This window comes from Python bivittatus, unplaced genomic scaffold (genome assembly GCF_059951505.1).
Source record: "Python bivittatus isolate LINGU-HERP-01145 unplaced genomic scaffold, Pbiv_v1 ctg000350_np1212, whole genome shotgun sequence".
Taxonomy (NCBI): Eukaryota; Metazoa; Chordata; class Lepidosauria; order Squamata; family Pythonidae; genus Python; species Python bivittatus.
Window position 1 is genome coordinate 17,251,164 of NW_028277074.1, and position 19,109 is coordinate 17,270,272.

General features: G+C 35.8%; 1 protein-coding gene across 1 annotated transcript in view; it reads right to left on the minus strand.

The window, feature by feature from the left end:
- Positions 1-3,515: 3,515 nt before the first annotated feature.
- GRIK1 (glutamate ionotropic receptor kainate type subunit 1) overlaps positions 3,516-19,109 on the minus strand; it is a 183,468-nt gene continuing 167,874 nt past the window's right edge. Inside the window, exons 16-18 of the mRNA XM_088144448.1 lie at positions 16,237-16,462; positions 12,400-12,650; positions 3,516-3,903 (exon numbers count right to left, since the gene is read on the minus strand). Coding sequence (XP_088000574.1) covers positions 3,748-3,903; positions 12,400-12,650; positions 16,237-16,462 — 633 coding nt within the window. The 3' untranslated portion in view covers positions 3,516-3,747. The remainder of the gene's footprint in view (positions 3,904-12,399; positions 12,651-16,236; positions 16,463-19,109) is intronic.

Genomic DNA, 19,109 nt, shown 5'->3' on the forward strand with positions numbered 1-19,109 from the left:
AAATCTTGGCATCATGCTGTGGAAGTTGAGAAACAGATTAATTTATCATGTAGCAACAGTAAACAGTGCCAGTTCACTGCTAGGAATTCTTGGAAAAGGAATTGAAAATAAAAATGTGAGCACCATTATTTTTTACCTAAATCTACAGTGCTTCTGGAATATTATGTTCACTTTTACTTTTCTCATCTTAAAATAGATAGTGGAAAACTATAAAAGATGAAGAAAAAAAGAATGACTAGTATATGAATATAACTAACAATATTGCCATAGGCTCTGAAATGAAATCTGTTGGTGATTGATTTAGCGGAGAAAGAGAAAAAAAAAACCCTTCTGCACACAGTTCATTGTCACAAGATGTGATGACAGCTATTAGCTTAGAAAGTTTTATAACACCAGCTATTACCAGTTATGGGAAATTTATTTTTTTCTTTAATGTCAATTGACCTAATTCCCAGACCAAAACACAATTATCATTTGATATTCATACTTTGTAATGACAAAAATGGGAACATTAAGGAAAAATATGCATGGGTGTATATGTATACGTTAGGAGAAATGTTTATACACTCTTTATTAAAAAATGATCAGTCTGATCAAGAAACAGAATGAAATTAACTGAAAACTGGAAAAAAAACTAGCCCATATATGTATTTTACATATTTGTGCATTCCTGGATATTTATAGAAAAAACAGCAGAGGAAGTTCAGTTGCTTTTAGACCCTGTTGTTTGTTCCCTGCAAGCATAAGGATTATGACCACTGATACAGAACCAGCTGAATCACTGATCCAGGAAAGTCTGGATATATAGGCATAAAATTAGCATGTATCAGCCCAGATGTGCATAGTTCATGCCCGTGAAATAAGAAGGAACAACATGTCAGTATAATAGATATCTTGGATGCTAAGGTAGAGTGGATGGTTAGCAGTATTGTCTGTTTTTATTCAATCATGTACTAATGTTCAGAATGCATTACAAGAGCATAGTCAAGTATTCAGCATCCTGTGAATAGGCTTAATCAGTCCTCTGTGATTTTCAGTACTCATCTAATACATGCCATTCAAGTGCATTAATCTGGGGAGTGTGGATGCATTTTTCTTGAAATGAAATGCCTGGAAATAGAATTGTGCCATGAATTGCAAAATGCTTCTGCCATCAGATTCAAGGGATTATAAAGCATATTGATGGGCATATTGTTCCATGTAATGCATGTATAAGAGGCGGGATGCTAAAAATAAAGATCAAAGTCTTCTGTCCAAAATAGTTACTTTCACTGGCATAAATAACTCACGATTCAGATAGATAATTTAAGCAAAATTCTTGCCTTTCTAGACTGCACAGTGTACCTGGCATTTACAAGTAGAAAATACAATAATTGTTGAATAGCGTATGTGATTCCTTGAAATCTGGAGATGGGTTATGGATTATGGGACAAAAATAGACTGGGGTTTATAGAAAGAAAGAAAGAAAGAAAGAAAGAAAGAAAGAAAGAAAGAAAGAAAGAAAGAAAGAAAGAAAGAAAGAAAGAAAGGAAGGAAGGAAGGAAGGAAGGAAGGAAGGAAGGAAGGAAGGAAGGAAGGAAGGAAGGAAGGAAGGAAGGAAGGAAGGAAGGAAGGAAGGAGAACAACAACAACAACAACAACAGTTTGGATCTCTGTAATTATGGTGGCAATAAAACAAACTGCTTTGCAGAAAAAGGTTGGTTATAATAATATACGGAATATACATTAACTACAAGTAGGAATTAAAACATAATTTCACTGCAGATTCTGCCAGGAATGAAACTAATTCAAGGCCATAGAGGTGAAGACAACGTTTGGCTTTCATTTGTCCAGGGAGAAAAGGTATTCCACTTAGTTTTTAAAATGTGCAAGGTGCCCAAGATAGAAGAGACTTCTCACTCACTTTACTCATTTTATAAATTAAGTGGAACTCATAATGAGTAGAAGATTCACCAGGTCCAGTTGGGCAAATTTCCCATTGGGGAGGATGAGGGTGTTTTTATAAAAGGATAGTAAGAATTTCCTGGATCTACTGTCAAAATTAGACAGAAGAATTTACTATATCTAATCTGGTTTGCTGATTTGTGACCTATAAATTATATACAACTTCTTGGGCCTATGCAATCAATATGGCAATTATGCCCTTTCCTCAGCTGGCAGGTCCCTCAGACAGTTACTCAGGCCCTGATTACTTCACAGATTGGATTATGGCGGTGGTCTCTACATGGTGATTATTGTATTATTGCAATGCACTCTACATGGGACTGCCCTTGAAGACCATCCAGAGGCTACAACTGGTTCAAAATGCAGCAGTGTGAGCAGTAATGGCGCTTTTTGTTATGTCCATGTGTCACTGATGCTATGCAAGCTGCATTGGTTGCCAGTCAGCTTCCAGGTACAATTAAAAATGCTAGTTTTTACCTGTAAACCACCCAGAGCCACTGGGAGTCAGGCAGCATATAAATTTAATAGATGATGATGATGATGATGATGATGATGATGATGATGATGATGATGATGATTCATGACCTAAAGCCTGGTATGTGAAGGGCCACTTATCTCCAATTATTTCTTCTGCTCTCTGTACATTCTGGCAGAGTGGTTGCACTCCGGGTCCCCTCATTTAAATGCTGTCATCTTGCAGGACCAAAGAAGTATACCATCTCTGTTATGGAAGAGCATCCCCCAGACATATAGACCTCAACCTCTCTCCTGGAAGTCCCGAAAACCTGTAAGACCTGGCTCTGGTCCCAGGCCTGGGGTTAATGTGTTTGTGGAGCCCTGTTATGGTTTCTTGTTATAGTTATGGTTGCTTTTGTCTGAGCTGCCTGTGTTGTTTTGTGTTTTTAACTGTTTTTACTATTTGTTTGATTTTGTAAACTGTCCAGAGTCTGCTAGAGTGGGCAACCCTAAATAATATGCCAAATCCAGTCTAAACATCTGGCTGACTATGCAACCAACAATAATAGAAATAGAATGACTATGGCAAAAGAAAGCAAATATAGTACCAATAGTTATAGGCACCTTATAGGTGCAATCCCAAAACATCTGGAGCACCTCTTGAAGACCATCAGCATTGATAAAATCACCATCAGTCAATTGCAAAAGGCAGTTTTACTTGAAACAGCTTACATCCTGTGACAATACCTTTAGCACCATTAAACAGCAACATCAGCCTATCCCAGTTCCTTGGGAAGGACTCGATGGGTGGATAAAAATGCCAAATCCAGTCTAAACAATTGGCTGACTGTGTAACCTACAACAATAATAATAATAAGTCTTGGAAGCATTGAACTAACCTGATTTAAGTTACCACTAGAATGTATTTAAAAAATATTGCTAATGGGAGTAGGTGGGTATGCAGGCATACTTATATGTGAAAATAGTTTCATATATTTGTATGGTCATTGAAATAAATAGTTGATGACTTCTGATATGAAAAAATCCATAGTCCGGTCCTCAAAAATTTTTCTTTTTATTCATTTATAAAGCACATACAGCAAAGAATAGGGAAGAGTAAAGGAATGCAAAATAGGTGAGTATTATTTCAAAAGTAAGAATGAAAATGCTTTCGGGGTGATTAGTAGTCTATCAGTCATATGTCAACACTGAATCTGTTGTATTTCCTCTGGATTAAAAAGAACAAAATTATGCTATGAAATAAAATAATGTTCTTTTCATAAGTAGGCAGCAAGGTTTGTTTTTGCCTTTTATCCTGATATCTCCTACAGGGAAAATTGCATTCATTCAAGCCATGGTTTCTTTTCTCAGAGTCCGTCTCTGATGACATGTAAGGATATTTGTGAAAGATGTACGCCCTTTAGTTCTTGATCTTTTCTTTAATTTCTTCTGATGTTTGAGTGAAATTCCAAGTTCCTCCATTATGGCATTAAAAGAAAGACACTGATAAAAGATAGGAGAGAAAGTTAAATTTATTTGAGTTAACAACAGATTTCCATCATATATTTTATAGAATTTAAATCTAGCTGTAAATGTGACAACAATCACTGTCATATCTTGTGGAAGTGAATTATGAATCTAATGTTGATTAATTTGTTCATTGATGTCAATAAAAGAAACTCCTCTTAAATACAAATTACCATTTTTGGGGGTTGCAGAAAACCCTGATATCTGTTCACTACTTGATAATTGTCTGTACTGTTGCTGGCTGATTGTATATTTTTGGATCGAAAATATAGTCAGAGTCCTTTCTTCAGCCTTCAACAGCTCTCACTGAGATGACTTTCAGAACAGCTAAATTAATTTTTTTTCTACCTAGTATTAGGCCTACTATGGCAATAGGTCTCAGAATGTATAGTAAAAAATAAATAAAACCTATATAAAAACAAAACTTTAAACTAAATTGCTCAAACTAAACCCCAGAAACTGAACCCAAATGGGTAATCAACATGTCCAGCCAACCACTATCCACTGCAGAACACAATATTCTCCAGAAAGGCCTCAACTATAACATGGACAATGCTAATCAGCTAGAATTCTGTGCAGCCTTAGAAGCAGCATTTAAAACCACAAGACTTAACACAGAGACCCAAGAAAACGTAAGGCAGGTAATCATACCACAGATCAGAAGAACACAGAATCAGCACCAACTCAAAGCAGAGAACAGAGCAGCCCTCAAAAACCTAAAGAAGAACCAAACCATCATTATCCTCCAGCAGAAAAAGGTCAAACCACAGTTACCATGGATAAATCACAATACACACAAAAAGCCAAAAAATTATTGGAGGACAAAGAAACTTACATCCCAGTTACCACCAACCCAATACAGAAACTAGGCAACCTGATCAAGAGAACCCTTAATGACCTAACCAAGAAAGGACATATCACAAGAGAATAGTGGCAGATGAAAAGCAGTGGACCTATCGTCCAACATTTCTATGGATGACCAAAAATACACAAGCTTGACATACCTCTCCACCCAATTGTATCATTACCAGGGACTCCAACTTACAACATAGCAAAAAAACTGACAAAAAAGCTTGGACATCTCACAGAGAGGAGTGAATATCCTATCAACTCCCCACCACAGTGCCTCTAGAATATCAAAGATGTACAAATAGATGAAGATGAAATTTTATTTTATTTTTATTTTATTTATTAAATTTCTCCCCTGCCCGTCTCCCACCAATGGGGGACTCTTGGTGACTCACACAAAACATTAAAACCATAAATATATATAAATACATAAAACATCAACATTTAAAAAACATTACTAAAAAAGAGGAAAAGAAGAGTCCAAGAAGATGAAGAATCTGGGGCTGAAGACAGCAGGTCTCTATGGAGCTAGCCATTCCCATGCTTGAAGTATTCCCTCCCCACCCCAGGCCAAGTGACAGAACCGAGTCTTCAAAGCCCTTCGGAAGGCCAGGAGTGAGGTGGCCAATCGCACCTCTGGGGGCAGAATGTTCCAAAGAGCGGGGGCTACTCCTCTTACGCAGGAGCTGTGTAAGAACATTATTCGAATGAGTGCAAACACACTGCAGCAACCCAGAACAGCAGAAAAAAGAAACAGACCACCTATACAACATCTTCCAACAAAATGGATATCCACACAACTTTATCAAAAAGTGCCTGACCACTCAACCTACTACAACACAACCAACACAAGTTATGAAAAGAATAACACTGCCATACTTCAGAAACGTCTCAGAAACAACCAACAGACTATTACAACCACATGGCATCTCTGTAGCACACAAACCAACTAAAGCCCTCCGAAACATCTTAAGTAAACCAAAAGACCCAGCAGCCCAAGAAGGAAAAACAGGAATAATCTACAACATACAGTATAAGGACTGTAACAACCACTATGTAGGACAGACAGGCAGAAGGCTAGCAGAGTACATCCATGAACACTAACAAGCAGTCAGAAGACTACGATGAAAACTCCTTAATCTCACAACACATGGACAGACTTAACCATAGTTTCAACTGGGAAACCGTCAGCATCTTAGACCAAGCTAAATCCAAAAATGTGAGAGAATTCCTGGAAGCTTGGTATTCAGACAAGGCAGCCATCAACAGACACATAGAGATAAACCACATCTACACACTATTCAAAACAGGCAATAAAAAGGAAACAAAAGATCAGAATATCTCCTTACCAGCAATCATCATCCAGATAAGCAGAGATTAACACCAAGATTAACACCAGACAATCAAGCAGTAAACAATACCCTAATCAAGGAACTACCAAGAAAGAAAGAAAGAAAGAAAGAAAGAAAGAAAGAAAGAAAGAAAGAAAGAAAGAAAGAAAGAAAGAAAGAAAGAAAGAAAGAAAGAAAGAAAGAAAGAAAGAAAGAAAGAAAGAAAGAAAACACCGACCACCAACACTGACAGGGCAAACTACTGTACATAAACAGAGAACAAACCCCACTCCATTCTAGCACTGAAGATGTTACCTAGCCAGGTAACGAAATGTTTGCAAGAAAACAACTAAGCTCAGAGAACCCCAAGGACTCCACAAAACCTATATAAATGAAACAAAAACATCAAAGCAATAGAACCTTGAGTTAAATTAAATTAACTATATTGATGTAAGACTACTTAAGGCCAAAGCAACAGAAATATAGCGGGGTGGAAAGCAGTCCCCCCCCCCCCCATTTAAATCTGTGTCATGCTACAGAATATAAAACATTCTTTTTTCTTTGATAAACAAATTGGGAGTCAGTTTCAAGTTGAAACATTTTGAAGAGCAACTTTGAGATACATCTGTATCTTAACCAGAGGAATAGCTATAAGTAAACAAAACAAGATGTGAACTATAATATGAGACTTTAAACCATATACCTTAATTTTCCATACCACTTTTTAAACGTAAAAAGCCATGATCAATTATTGTCTTGTAACAAAGAGAATATATTGTAGGAAAGGAACTGAAAAGGTAATAATTAAACAGGCCAAGTGTCAAGACTTATTCTCAGCCAATAGGGAATTTGTTTTTTCCCTTCTTCCATCTGTTTTACTGAAACTGGGTTTTGTTGTTCCAAAAACAGCCTGCAGTATGACCTGTTTTTGACGACTGGAATAGGAAAAAAAGGCATTTTGAATTACAGCCTATGGCAGACAATCAAGGAGGCATACAGTACATATGACTAGAAGATTCTCATATTTATCTTCAAGAAAACACCTTTACTCAGTAGTACTCAACATGCTTTGCATGCAGTAGGTCCCAAATTCAACCCCTGGCAACTGAAAGTAGAGATAAAAAGCACTCTGGAGAGTTTCTGCTTGTCAGGGTAGCAAGCCAGTTTTTCATGTTTCTGTTGTAACTTCTGCACAGAAGCCATTGTCTGTGAAGGTAGAAATCTGCATGAAGAAGTTTTAAAAAATCCTTATTGTTCTTGATAAAGGTCGTCTTCCCAAGAAAATAATCTAATAATGTGAAGTTTATTAGGGGATCTGTTAGCATCACATAGTAAGACAATATTCTTAACACATAAGAATATAAAAATGTAGTTCCCCTAAAATATTCACGTCAGGGGAATGGAAGCAACAAGAAAACAAGTGAGTAAGAAGCACCCAGATATTCTAATCTTTACCTATAGCAATGCCTGTGCTTTCTTGGAAATTGATAATTGTGGTCTGACATATCTGGAGACCCAAAGGTTGGGGAAGGCTGCAGAAATATGTAAGAAATAAGTTTAATGATCTAGCCGGTCAGATCATGAGTGATAGCTGTATATATATAAAATCATGTATATAAAACCATGCAAAAAAGTAATTCTTCATCCACAATTTTTTATTGAGTTTATAGAAAAGATTAAAAAATATAAAATAAGATTATGACTTAACCATACACCTTCATTTTCTGAATAGTGGTTGTCATTTAGAATAGTTAAGATAAGAAACATGAAGCTAATACAGAAACTTAGTGTAAAAATGTTAAGCGTAAGTTAACACATTTCATCAAATAGTTTAGATAAAAAGAAAAATGGCATACAAAGAATGAAGAGCATTAGGTGACTGAATCTGGAGACTCAAACAATAACACTTTTAGAATATTATTTCATTTATAAAAAATTAACAAATTAAAGAACCTAATTATAATCTGAACTACCTTAAGCTGTTACATTCATATTCATATGAAGAGAATTGGAGTATAAGTATCTAAACAGTTTCGTATCTGAGCACTTTTATACCTAAAATGACTCTGAATGAAAGTTTTGGTGGCTTCCTATCACCTTATTTCACAAAGCAAGAGTCAAGCTGATTGACAAGTTAAGCATACTATTTACAATGCTATTGGAATGGGCATGTCTACTTCTTTGAGAATCTACTGCACTTCCTCAATAATTGATGACCAGTCATGCCATGCCAGCCAGCCAATGAGGACTTCTGCCCCACTCCCACAATTTTGTACCACAAGATAAATCCCTTTTCCTCTTTACACAATATAACCTTTTAAATTTATTTTTATTCTCCAAGACATTAAGCCGCCAACCCACTTCTACTGTCTACTGTGGCCGCTGTACCCAATCTTCTTTTCCTGCCACCAGACCATGGTATTGGGAGTTAGAAGGTGAGTGAGTCAAGGATTGCCACACTATCCAGTGCAACACAATCTCACATAGAGCCATTTCTGCTATAATTCTCACTATGGAAAAATGAGAGTTCCTGGTTTAAAACAAAGTCAAGTGCAACATGAAGAAGCTGGGCAAAAGGCAAGAGGAGACATAGCCTATCTGCTGCGGTTCAGTTTGTTTTAATGTTGCCTGTCTGGAAGAATCTTTTTAAATAATATTTTTATTTTGTTCTTAGGGCTTTGCTAAACACCCAGTTTGAAACAGACATTATAGGCAAAAAGAAACCATATGTATTGGCCACAACATACTCAATCACTAGTTGTACAGTGCCATCATAAACTTAGTTACCTAACAGCTGTGATTTTGGATTTTTAAACATAAATCTCCAAGCTCTCAGATCCTGGCTCAGAGAAGAGAAAGCTGTACGCAGCACCAAGTTATTGATGTGCTCCAGCATCTCATTAAAGATTCTGTGCATAGAAGCCTGATTCTATAAAATAGCTTCCTCAGCTAGGTTGTAGGGGAGGTATATATCTTAAACCATGTTTGCAAGGCCTTATCACAGGACCAGAAATAGTAGGTTTTTGCCAAAATGCGTTGAAGCAGAACGTAAGAATGGACAATAGTATAAAAATAGAGTAGGTTATGAGATTCACTGTAGAGAGTTTAGATACACAATTAATTCCTGGGTTATCAAGCTTATTTTAATTATTCCCTGTCTTATAAACAGTGTAATATATTTGGATTAGATAACTATGATTTCCCCCCCTCCCCATTACTGCAAATATCCCTGGGACCATTAACAGGCTGTAATATTAACAGGTTCCTTCAGGCTCTTGTTTGAAAAAGGAAGAACTTCATTAACTTATAGCTAAAGATAAAGAAATATTTTAAAACCTCACTTTTAGGTTATTCCAAAGGAAAAGTATGATTTTAATTAATTCCACGTGGGAAGTGAAATGAAAGCAAATTATTCATATCTGAAAAAGATGAATCATACAAAAATAATCCAAAAAAGTTACTGATCCCAATGGAAATACAGATGCATACAGCAAGATAGGTAACTCTTCCAAGTCCTGCAGTGCCAAGAGGAATGAGCATTCCCACTGGAACAATGGAACAGGATTAGTATTTCTGTCCACTTGGCTAAATAAATGATAAAGTGAACTTGTGCCCATGCACTGCTTTACAATGAGGAATCTATCTGATCTGTATCAGTTTTTTAAATTCAGAGAGCTTCAGAATATCCACGCACACGCATACTTGTTCTGCATGGACCCTTTCCATTTGGGGAATGATTTGGCATTTCCATGAAAGACCTAACTATCCTCTGCAGAAGTATCTGGGGGCCATGGAGGTCAAAACTTCAAGATGGTGGTTGCCGCAGCATGATCAAAACCCCACTCGTTTTGTGCTTGCATCAATGTTGCATGCACAAAGGGGTGGGCTTTGATCACATTGTCACAACTGCTATCTTGATTCTTTTTAATTCCTCTCCTACCCCAAACCTGCAGATATTGCTGATCTCCTATAAACAATTTCTTGTCATACTATATTCATAACATTCTACTATACTATGGAGTGGAATTTATAAGGCCTTTACCTACATTTATTCTCAAACCAACTGAAGGGTTAACCAACAGTTTTAGCTCTTCCTCTTAAGCCATTTCGCGTGTTAGCTGCTATTGGAAATACTAACCCAAAACATCCTTGGGTACATGAAGAAATAAGTTATTTTGATCCCAGGTTTTCCCCCCTTAATGTATGTTGTTGAAGGAATTTGCTCTTAGCTAAACACACCTTTCCTTTACTGTAACTATACAGTATGAATTGAGGGTTGTGTTCGAATCCCTTGTTCTTCCCGAATTAATTTGCCACAGTCTAACTCTGTAGATAAGGTAGTTCCAGAAGTAGAGTTGGATGGATGAGTTTGTTTACACTGCTGTCCATAAAAGAAACAAAAGGCCTTGTTGCATGCAGAAAGGAAAAGAAGGAAGAAAAAGAAAGATAAAAATATTAACCAATGTAACAAAATTTTTGAGAGAACGATACCAAAACTATAAGACAACATACTTATGGAAAATGAAAATTGTCAAATGTATGCAGTAATAATTTGAATTCTGTAGAATACACATATGCATATTTTACTGTATTATATCAAATGTGTTAATATGTTAAAATTAGCAATGTATGACAACTCTACCATTCATATTTCTCATAACTTTTATTAAAACTTGCTTGAAGAATTTGTATTTTCCTTTTTCATTCTTTAAAGGCTGACAGGAATCAATCTGTTTTCTCAGGGATACATGTACACGATATTCTTGTCCATTTTGCTTTAATATTGATCACTATCTGCTCTAGGCTATTAATTGGGTAACTTTCTTGTACCTCATACAGGTTTGTAGCAATGTTTTAACAGCAGAGATCCAAGCCAACCCCAACATGTAAGTGGAAAAATAACAGATAACTGCAATGATAACAAGTACTTATGTACAGAAACATATATAGAGTATATCACTTCTATTTGTTTTGAGGGCCACACCAAGCTTTGCATGTTGAGGGTCACAACCTCAAAATAGCCAGGACCAGGAGGCTTTTTTCTGGGAAGGGGGAGGATTAAGAGATACTTAATCCTTTGCAAAGTTTAAGGTAGTCAGTTTGCCCCTTAACTTCCCCACCTCAAAAATAATAAAAAGAGCCAAATGGGATTTAGGGGTTGCAAAGGAATACTGGACATATGTGTACCCTGCTGTAAATCATGGTGTCTTCCAGCAGGGTTTGGTCAAACATAGTTGTTATATGATTGGGGGCTGCACTCACACATACTAATTCACCTCATGCATACACATGCACATAGGGACCCATATTATCATAGACTACATATTCATTGCATTCATTGCATAGATTACATATTCATTGCATTCTCTCTCACATACATAGAGTTTTTTTCCATTCCACCATTTCAGTGAACAAAGATGATGAGGTTTAAGCCTTCATTCTCTACATGTTGAAATCCCCCACCCCCTTGCATCAATCACTTGGACAATAAGTGAAGACTGTACAGAGATCAGCCTCCTGGTTTGTCTCTCTTCCAACTTAAGTTGCAAGTCCAGTGTTGGAGGAAATAGCCCATTGGGAGCATAATTCCTATGTGTCATCTTACCTATTTAAATTATACTTTTGTTTGTACAAAGAATGGTTTGGAGTGTATTGGTAAAGATTATGCTTGTGTCCTTTTTTCCTAACAAAATCATTTGTTGCATAGCACACCTTGGAATGCTTTGTTGAAATACCACAGTCCTATCCCCTTTTTCTGCCTCACACAGATAATGCCAAAACATTTATACAGAAGAGGCTGATAAATGTGCCAACCATATCCTCACTTCAATTCCATTGAAATCCATCACTTCTATTCAGTTGCCCTTAATTATTATCCAGTGTGCTCCTGCAGATGAAGAGCATAAACTGTACTCTTTCGTTGCACTAGATAGAAAGGTCTTATTGAGATTAACAGTGTTATTATAATGATGATGATGTAACAACACATTGACTTTGCTGACAGTTATAGCCTTAGAGAACCGTCTGTATCCCTAGGCAGAACCTATTGCATAGGGCTGATCCTACCATTAGGAAAAGCCTACTATTGGGCAGAACAGCTCATAAAAAGTAAAAAAAAGTTAATCATTAGCTATTTCACTTATCTTCTTAGGACAAAATGCTTTAGGCCAGATCTGCAGAAGGCAGCTCTTCCAGAACTCAATAATAAGGCAGAGGTGAGTTTTGTGTGCCTTGATTGGATCCCATACTTTTATGCCAAGGTATTGCCCAGATTGAGCTCAGCTGGACTTACCTGTTCAATATCACTATTTTTCCTTGATTTGTAAAAAAATTCTCCAATAGCTACAAACACAGAAAGAACTAGTCCTGCTGCAAGCACTATGAAAATGCCCCCAATGTTTTCCACGCCAAGGGCACTAGCTTCTTTGCTTTCCTCCTCTGGACAACCATTGCCTCGCCACCACTTTTCCTTCATCATGTGCAACTTTCCTTCCTCTTGTAACTGGAGAATGGCAATGGTGATTTTGTCTCTATAAGGAGATCCTGAAGAAAAGGGAACAAACAACCTTGATTATATCAGGCTATATAAGATCATGGTGAAAAACAGTTACATAGCTACAAAAAACCCAAATTTGTTTGTTTGTTTATTTGTTTATAGTTTAGATTATAAACCCACCCAACTCAACACTGACTCTGGGCTGCAAGCAGTAAGGTACTTCAGGGTTATAGCATTGAATAAGGATTGCTTCCTTTTGGAATAGTGAAAGATTATTGGTGTCTTGTAACATTTGGTTCATTTATCAATAAACCAATTTTGTAATTTATTTACAAATATGCAGATTTAGAACAGATGAAAGTAAAGCATAACAGTCCAAGATAAAGCCAGAGTTAGCTATTTCAAAATTTGTTCTCCACTTAAGAGTCTTACAGAAACATAATTAGTTGTTTCTTCTCCAGAGTGGCTGGTTTAAAAAAAATGCTTTCTCACAAACAGATTATGTATGTATTGGCAGAATCTGGGATAGTGACTTTAAATCAATTACTGTGTAATGATTGTTTTGAGGATTTTTTTCTGACTTCAAATTGAATTTGGTCTTTGTAGTTCACAGTACTTCCAACTTGGCAGTATTTCCAACTTAAGCATGTTTTAACTGCCCAATGTGAGCAGGTAAGAGATCCATGATGGAAATTAAACTCTCAACATATATTTATTAAAAGTTTGAGGATATTTTTTAAAGTGGATAGTACTAGAATAGATCAAACATGAACCACAGAATTGGAATCTCCAGTAATACCCCATCAATGGCTTCATGTTCTTAAGAATGTTTAAATGGTATTGATGGGTTTAAGTTTAAAGCTGATTCATCAAAAAACCATATTTAGATTGTATTAGACTCCCCAAAGAATAGACTCAAAAGCAGGGACATCAGATTTTCTCTGTTGGAGATACTGACTTCTAGATGAGGAATGGTGAGCTAGCACATCTACAAATGAATGGAAATGACATCACAGCCACAACAAAGGACTGGCAAGTGGACCAGTTCCACAGAACCTCCCCAGATAAGGAGAGGACAGGAGATCCCTCATTTGTGCTCTGGATGGCTGTTCTTCATGAGGAGACTGCAGGACAGTGGTTTCCCACAGGTTTGAGTACTGGGAGACAAAAAAGTCATCATGCTCTCAACTGCAGCAGAACCTTTTTAAGGATAACAAGCTCACTAACCTCATTTTTCTAATCACTTTCAGAAATTACCTATTTAACTATCTTAAGGCTAATAGAGATCCTCAAAACAACAAGTTTGCAGTCACCTGGTGAGTTACCTTCATTCCAGAATAAAAGAAAAAGTAACTATAAATTTAAGAATTTAAAGAATTTGAAATAAACAGCAAAAAGCTGAGTAAGACTTTAATTCAAGAAATTATAAATGAATTAAGGGACCAGATGAATTTGGAATATTAGGACTTTTGCTATAAGATTCTGGAAATAATTTTATAAATAAATAGCACCTTCATGGGAACTAAATTGTTTAGTCTACCTTAAATCATAACAGAAATTCTAGATTTTATGATTTCAGATATTGGACACTAGAGGGGACTAAAGATTCCAGGCATAAAAGGAAAAAGAAGAGAGAGAGAGAGAGAGAGAAAGAGAAAGAGAGGGCCCCCCCCCTTGCCTTTTGTCTTTGATCAGCATTGGGAGAAAGTGACAGAAAATGGTATGACATTTGAAATACCTCAGATGATACTTGAAGAATGGGGACAAAAACTAGCAGCTATAATGTCAGCAATGATGTCTGCTTATATGAATAGATTATTTCCAAAAGATATTAAAGAAGAAATGACAGATATGAAAGAGAATACCCTGGAAGATCTGCAGGATAAAGAGCTGAAACAAACTTCATCTGATGCAGAAATATTAGAATATCTAGAGATTGTTGAAATACTGGAAAATAAAAAAAAAATGTAGATTATAAGGCAGAGATTACAGTTAAAGTAGAAATACAAATGATAAGCCAAGAGAGTGACCTGGATAATGACCCCTTACTGGATTTACAAAAGAGGTTTGCTAAAGTCTCGAAGAAGCCTTGAGATGGGAACAAGAAAAACTGAAGAGAGCTCAAATGCTATGATAACATCTGAATGAATTAAAGATCAAGATTGTTAGAAGCAAAAAGGATACAAAGTTGGTTTGTTTGGCCAAGTTTAAAATAAGATATGTTTCTATAAAGTTCTGGGAACCCTTTATGGACTTTTTGCTGACATCAAGATTGAAATGTTAATGATTAATGGATTTGCATATAGATAAAGGAAGAGTTATGGGAAGAAGAGATACTTGCATATAACCTTATAAGGGGTAAAGAAGTTTGTTTGTACTTGTGATAAAGGTCAGAAGTCACTTCTTCAAATATTTCTTTTCTCTTTTTTATTTTTTCTTCTTTCCTTTCTCTTTTTTCTCTTTTTTCTTTTCTTGCATTTTCTATTCTTTCTTTTGTTCTTGTTCTTTTTCTTTCTGAGTTTAGTTTGTTTTGTCTTTTATTATTGTTTTTTAGAAAATGTCAATACAGTTAAAAAAATGTATTGACAGAAAATGTCAATACAGTTAAAAAAAAGATTTTCTATGTTGGAGATATAAAAAAATCATAGTTGAGAGTCAGGTGGCATACAAGTTTAAATAATAATAATAATTATTATTATTATTGTTATTATTGTTGTTGTTGTTGTTGTTATTATTAAACAATTGAGGGTTCAGTCACCCAAATGATATGGTCCTGTGAATTCTTGACACTTTTCTGAAATATTTTAATGTCTCTCTTTCTCTCTCTCTCTCTTTCTCTCTCTCTCTTTAGGGGGAAATCTTTAAATGTTAATGATGTTAATCTGACATTGAATAATATACCAAAGCTCTGGAATCTGAATGTCTATGAGGAATTATTGTTGTACCATGTATTGGGAATGTGAATGGAGATGGTAAAAAGAAAATATTGAGAAATTGGAAAAGTGATATTTTTCTAGATATTGAGGATTGGCATTTGGAAATGTGTGATTTACATATCCTGGAAAAGGCAATAGTTTCTACTACTCAGAGGATGAAGTACTATGTTCAACTCTGGCACAGATTTTATGATATTTTACAATCATATTTTGTATTTGATTATATTATAGTATTATATGCTATTTCTTATAAAGCAGTGACTATAAGTTTAATATATATGGTAGAATTTTTTGTTTTCCTTTTTTCCCCTTTTCTTTTTTAAAATCATTTTTATTTTTATGGATTATTTAGTTTAGTTATTGTTGTGTATCTTGATACTTTGCTTGTGTTCTGTACTTCTTAAAATAAAGAAAAAAATAAGATAAAATAGATTTTAAAGAACCAGAGATAAAAATAGCAGCAATGAAAGTGCTTTAACCTCTTTTGATTAATTGATTGAAACAAGTCAAAAGGTAGCATATACTGTGTGGGACGTATCTGCATTTATTTATAGGACATAATGCAATTTTTCCTGCTCCTCAACCCACAAAACTCTTGTCAACCTCTTGTTAAGTAGAACATGTTTTAGATTAAAAAGTATTCTAAAGTGCTTACCATCAGCTACCTATCAGTGATTATATTTATCACATTTCTTACCAATGGGAGTTCCTACACCATAACCTTTTGAATCAATGAGTCCCCCAATCTGAGTGAGATTGCAGTTTCTCTGAGTGACATATTCTATACTGGTTGATTCCATCAGCAGAGCATAATCAGTAGTGAGCACGCGCTGGATGCCTTCATCATTGTTCTTCACCAGAGCCGTCTGCTGCCTGCTGCTCATAAATGCCCACATTTTCTCATATGTTGATATTTTGGATTTCTAAGGAGAGAAATTATAGGCAACAGAAATCAGTACTGTTCATGAATGTCAATTGCTAAGCATTCCAGGATGACGTTTCCCCTTTTGGACCTCAGGAAAAAAAAAAAAATCCTGTTGTCTTCAAATGATTTCTACTAAATTTAGCTCTGTGGACAGCCTCTTTGCATATAATGAATTTCCATCAGCCAATATATTGCTCATGTGGCTTCTAATATCCTTACTGAGGTGTGCATTTAGTGTGATTTTTCTCTGCTTGGTAAGGGCAATACATGGTAGAGTGTATTATCCTTAAAAGTAAGTCTGTATGTTTTACAGATTGTTGTCAATATTTAAAAGAAGATATACAAAAGATATATGGGAGTTAGATTGGGAGCTAGAGTTCCAATTGTTAGTTATGTCAACAACAAACATCATCCTAGCAGACAATAAAGTTTATTTTCTAGCTGTGCCATGCTGAGTGTCTGGTAAGCTTTAGTAAGGTTCAAGCCTGACAATAAAAACTGAAATGTGGCTTTGGAATAATGAGAGAGAATATGGCTTTAATTCTGTTTTTCCTTTCATTGCTAGAAACAGAACTATGTGCTAGTCAAGCATAGGAAAAACATTGTGGTCCTATCTGCAAATGTTCAAAGATTAAATAAATACATTCCTGAATGCAGTGAAACCCAGTTGTGCTTGGTCAGTCTTTCCTATCGTTCTGGGCATCGCCTCCTCTGCGGGGAAGGGGGTGTGACCCACCACACTTAACCACAACATCTCTTAGTGGTGGATCACTTGGCTCATGCATCAGTGAAGAATGCAACTACTTGCAAGAATTAATGTGAATTGGTAGAAACCAGGAGACTGAGGGTTCTAGTCCCGCCTTAGGTGTGAAAGCCAGCTGGGTGACTTTGGGCTAGTCACTCTATCTCAGCCCAACTCATCTTATAGGGTTGTTGTTGTGGGGAAAATAGGAGAAGAAAGGAGTATTAGGTACGTTCACTGCTTTGAGTTATTTATAAAAATAATAAAGGCAGGATAAAAAAATCTTTAAAAAATAATGAACACAGAAGTGTGCACAGTACAAGGCTCTAGGATGCTATAAATATTCTTATCTGTTGATGCTTGTATTTCAAACCATCAATATAATGTGAAGAAATATTTCCATCTGTTCACATTATCTTTAAGTAACTTATTAATAGAAATAGCCACTTAAGTCTGAGACATGAAGTCTTTTTACAAATAAAGGAAGTTCCCAAGGCAGAGATTTGCTACTGGAATGATCAATATTTATGTCACTTAGCTGTAGAGTTTACTGTATTTTAACTTTTATTATGTTATCTTAATAAAGTTAATCTTGACTTAAATGTCAAGTTTCTTTTGTATAGGCAGAATTTATAACAAGCACTTCTGTCACCATATTATCACATAATACCATAAATCAACAAAGCAGACACACACACAGAACAACATACAGTGAAGACTGATAATTAAATAATAACTAGTGATAGATAAATAACAAAAGGCCAGAACTGAGCCTTTATGCTCAACAGCATTGCTGATAAATAAGTACTCATGAGTCAATTCTTAGAAACAAGAAACTAGGGCAGAGAGACAATGTCTTCCCCAATGAAGAACAATATGGACTATCAGCCATATGTTAAACTCTGAAAATCTACTTGAAATCATTCATCTGGTGGATTTCTTCCTTTATTATTGGATTGACAGTGGGTGCTGCATCCCTGAGCAGACTATTTACAAGCTTTGCAAATCACTGCAGTTGTGCTAAAAAGCTTTCTCTTATACAGATAATGCTGACACATGGCTAGCTTAGCAAGAGGAAGTCTGTAAATCTCTATTTTTGACCAGAGATTTTATGATTGTGAAAATCAATCTTCTACTCAGATTTGAAACTGTTTTTCTAGAAAGCCAATCCATTTCATTAATTCCATGTTTAAACAAAGCACTCCTTTGCCACCATGGGAGTGAAGCATTTAAAATATCAAACTTTCAACCACAAAAATAGAAATATTTGTTATCAGAATATCATGGAAGGATCAGAAGAATATGTCTTTCCAAATTCTGATAATCTTGCCAATCTGCCATAGCTTCTTTTGCGTGATAACTTCCTAAAGGTTAGCTTTGTCTCTATATCATGCAGAAATCCCACAGTGGGGACCTGGATAACTATAATTACTTGCATATGTTCCAGTCTGCCTTTCCTCAGATTACCAACTGCTCCATGCATGTGTGTGTCTTTTCTGTGTTTGTGTGTGCATGCTTTTTTCATAGCTTTAGTATAAGGCCCAGAGAATCAAACCAAACTCAAAGCAAACCCTGTGAACTATGTTACATTTATTATTCCTGAATAAAATATGTTAGTACTGTAGACATATCAAAATACTTCATGAGTTTAATTAATTTTGAGGTAAGGTAGACAAATCCAGAAATGTTGGTAGGTGGGATAGCACACTGGCAAAAAAGGAAGGAAGGAAGGAAGGAAGGAAGGAAGGAAGGAAGGAAGGAAGGAAGGAAGGAAGGAAGGAAGGAAGGAAGGAAGAAAGAAAGAAAGAAAGAAAGAAAGAAAGAAAGAAAGAAAGAAAGAAAGAAAGAAAGAAAGAAAGAAAGAAAGAAAAGTTGTAATTTTATTGGATATCTCTGTTGGAGG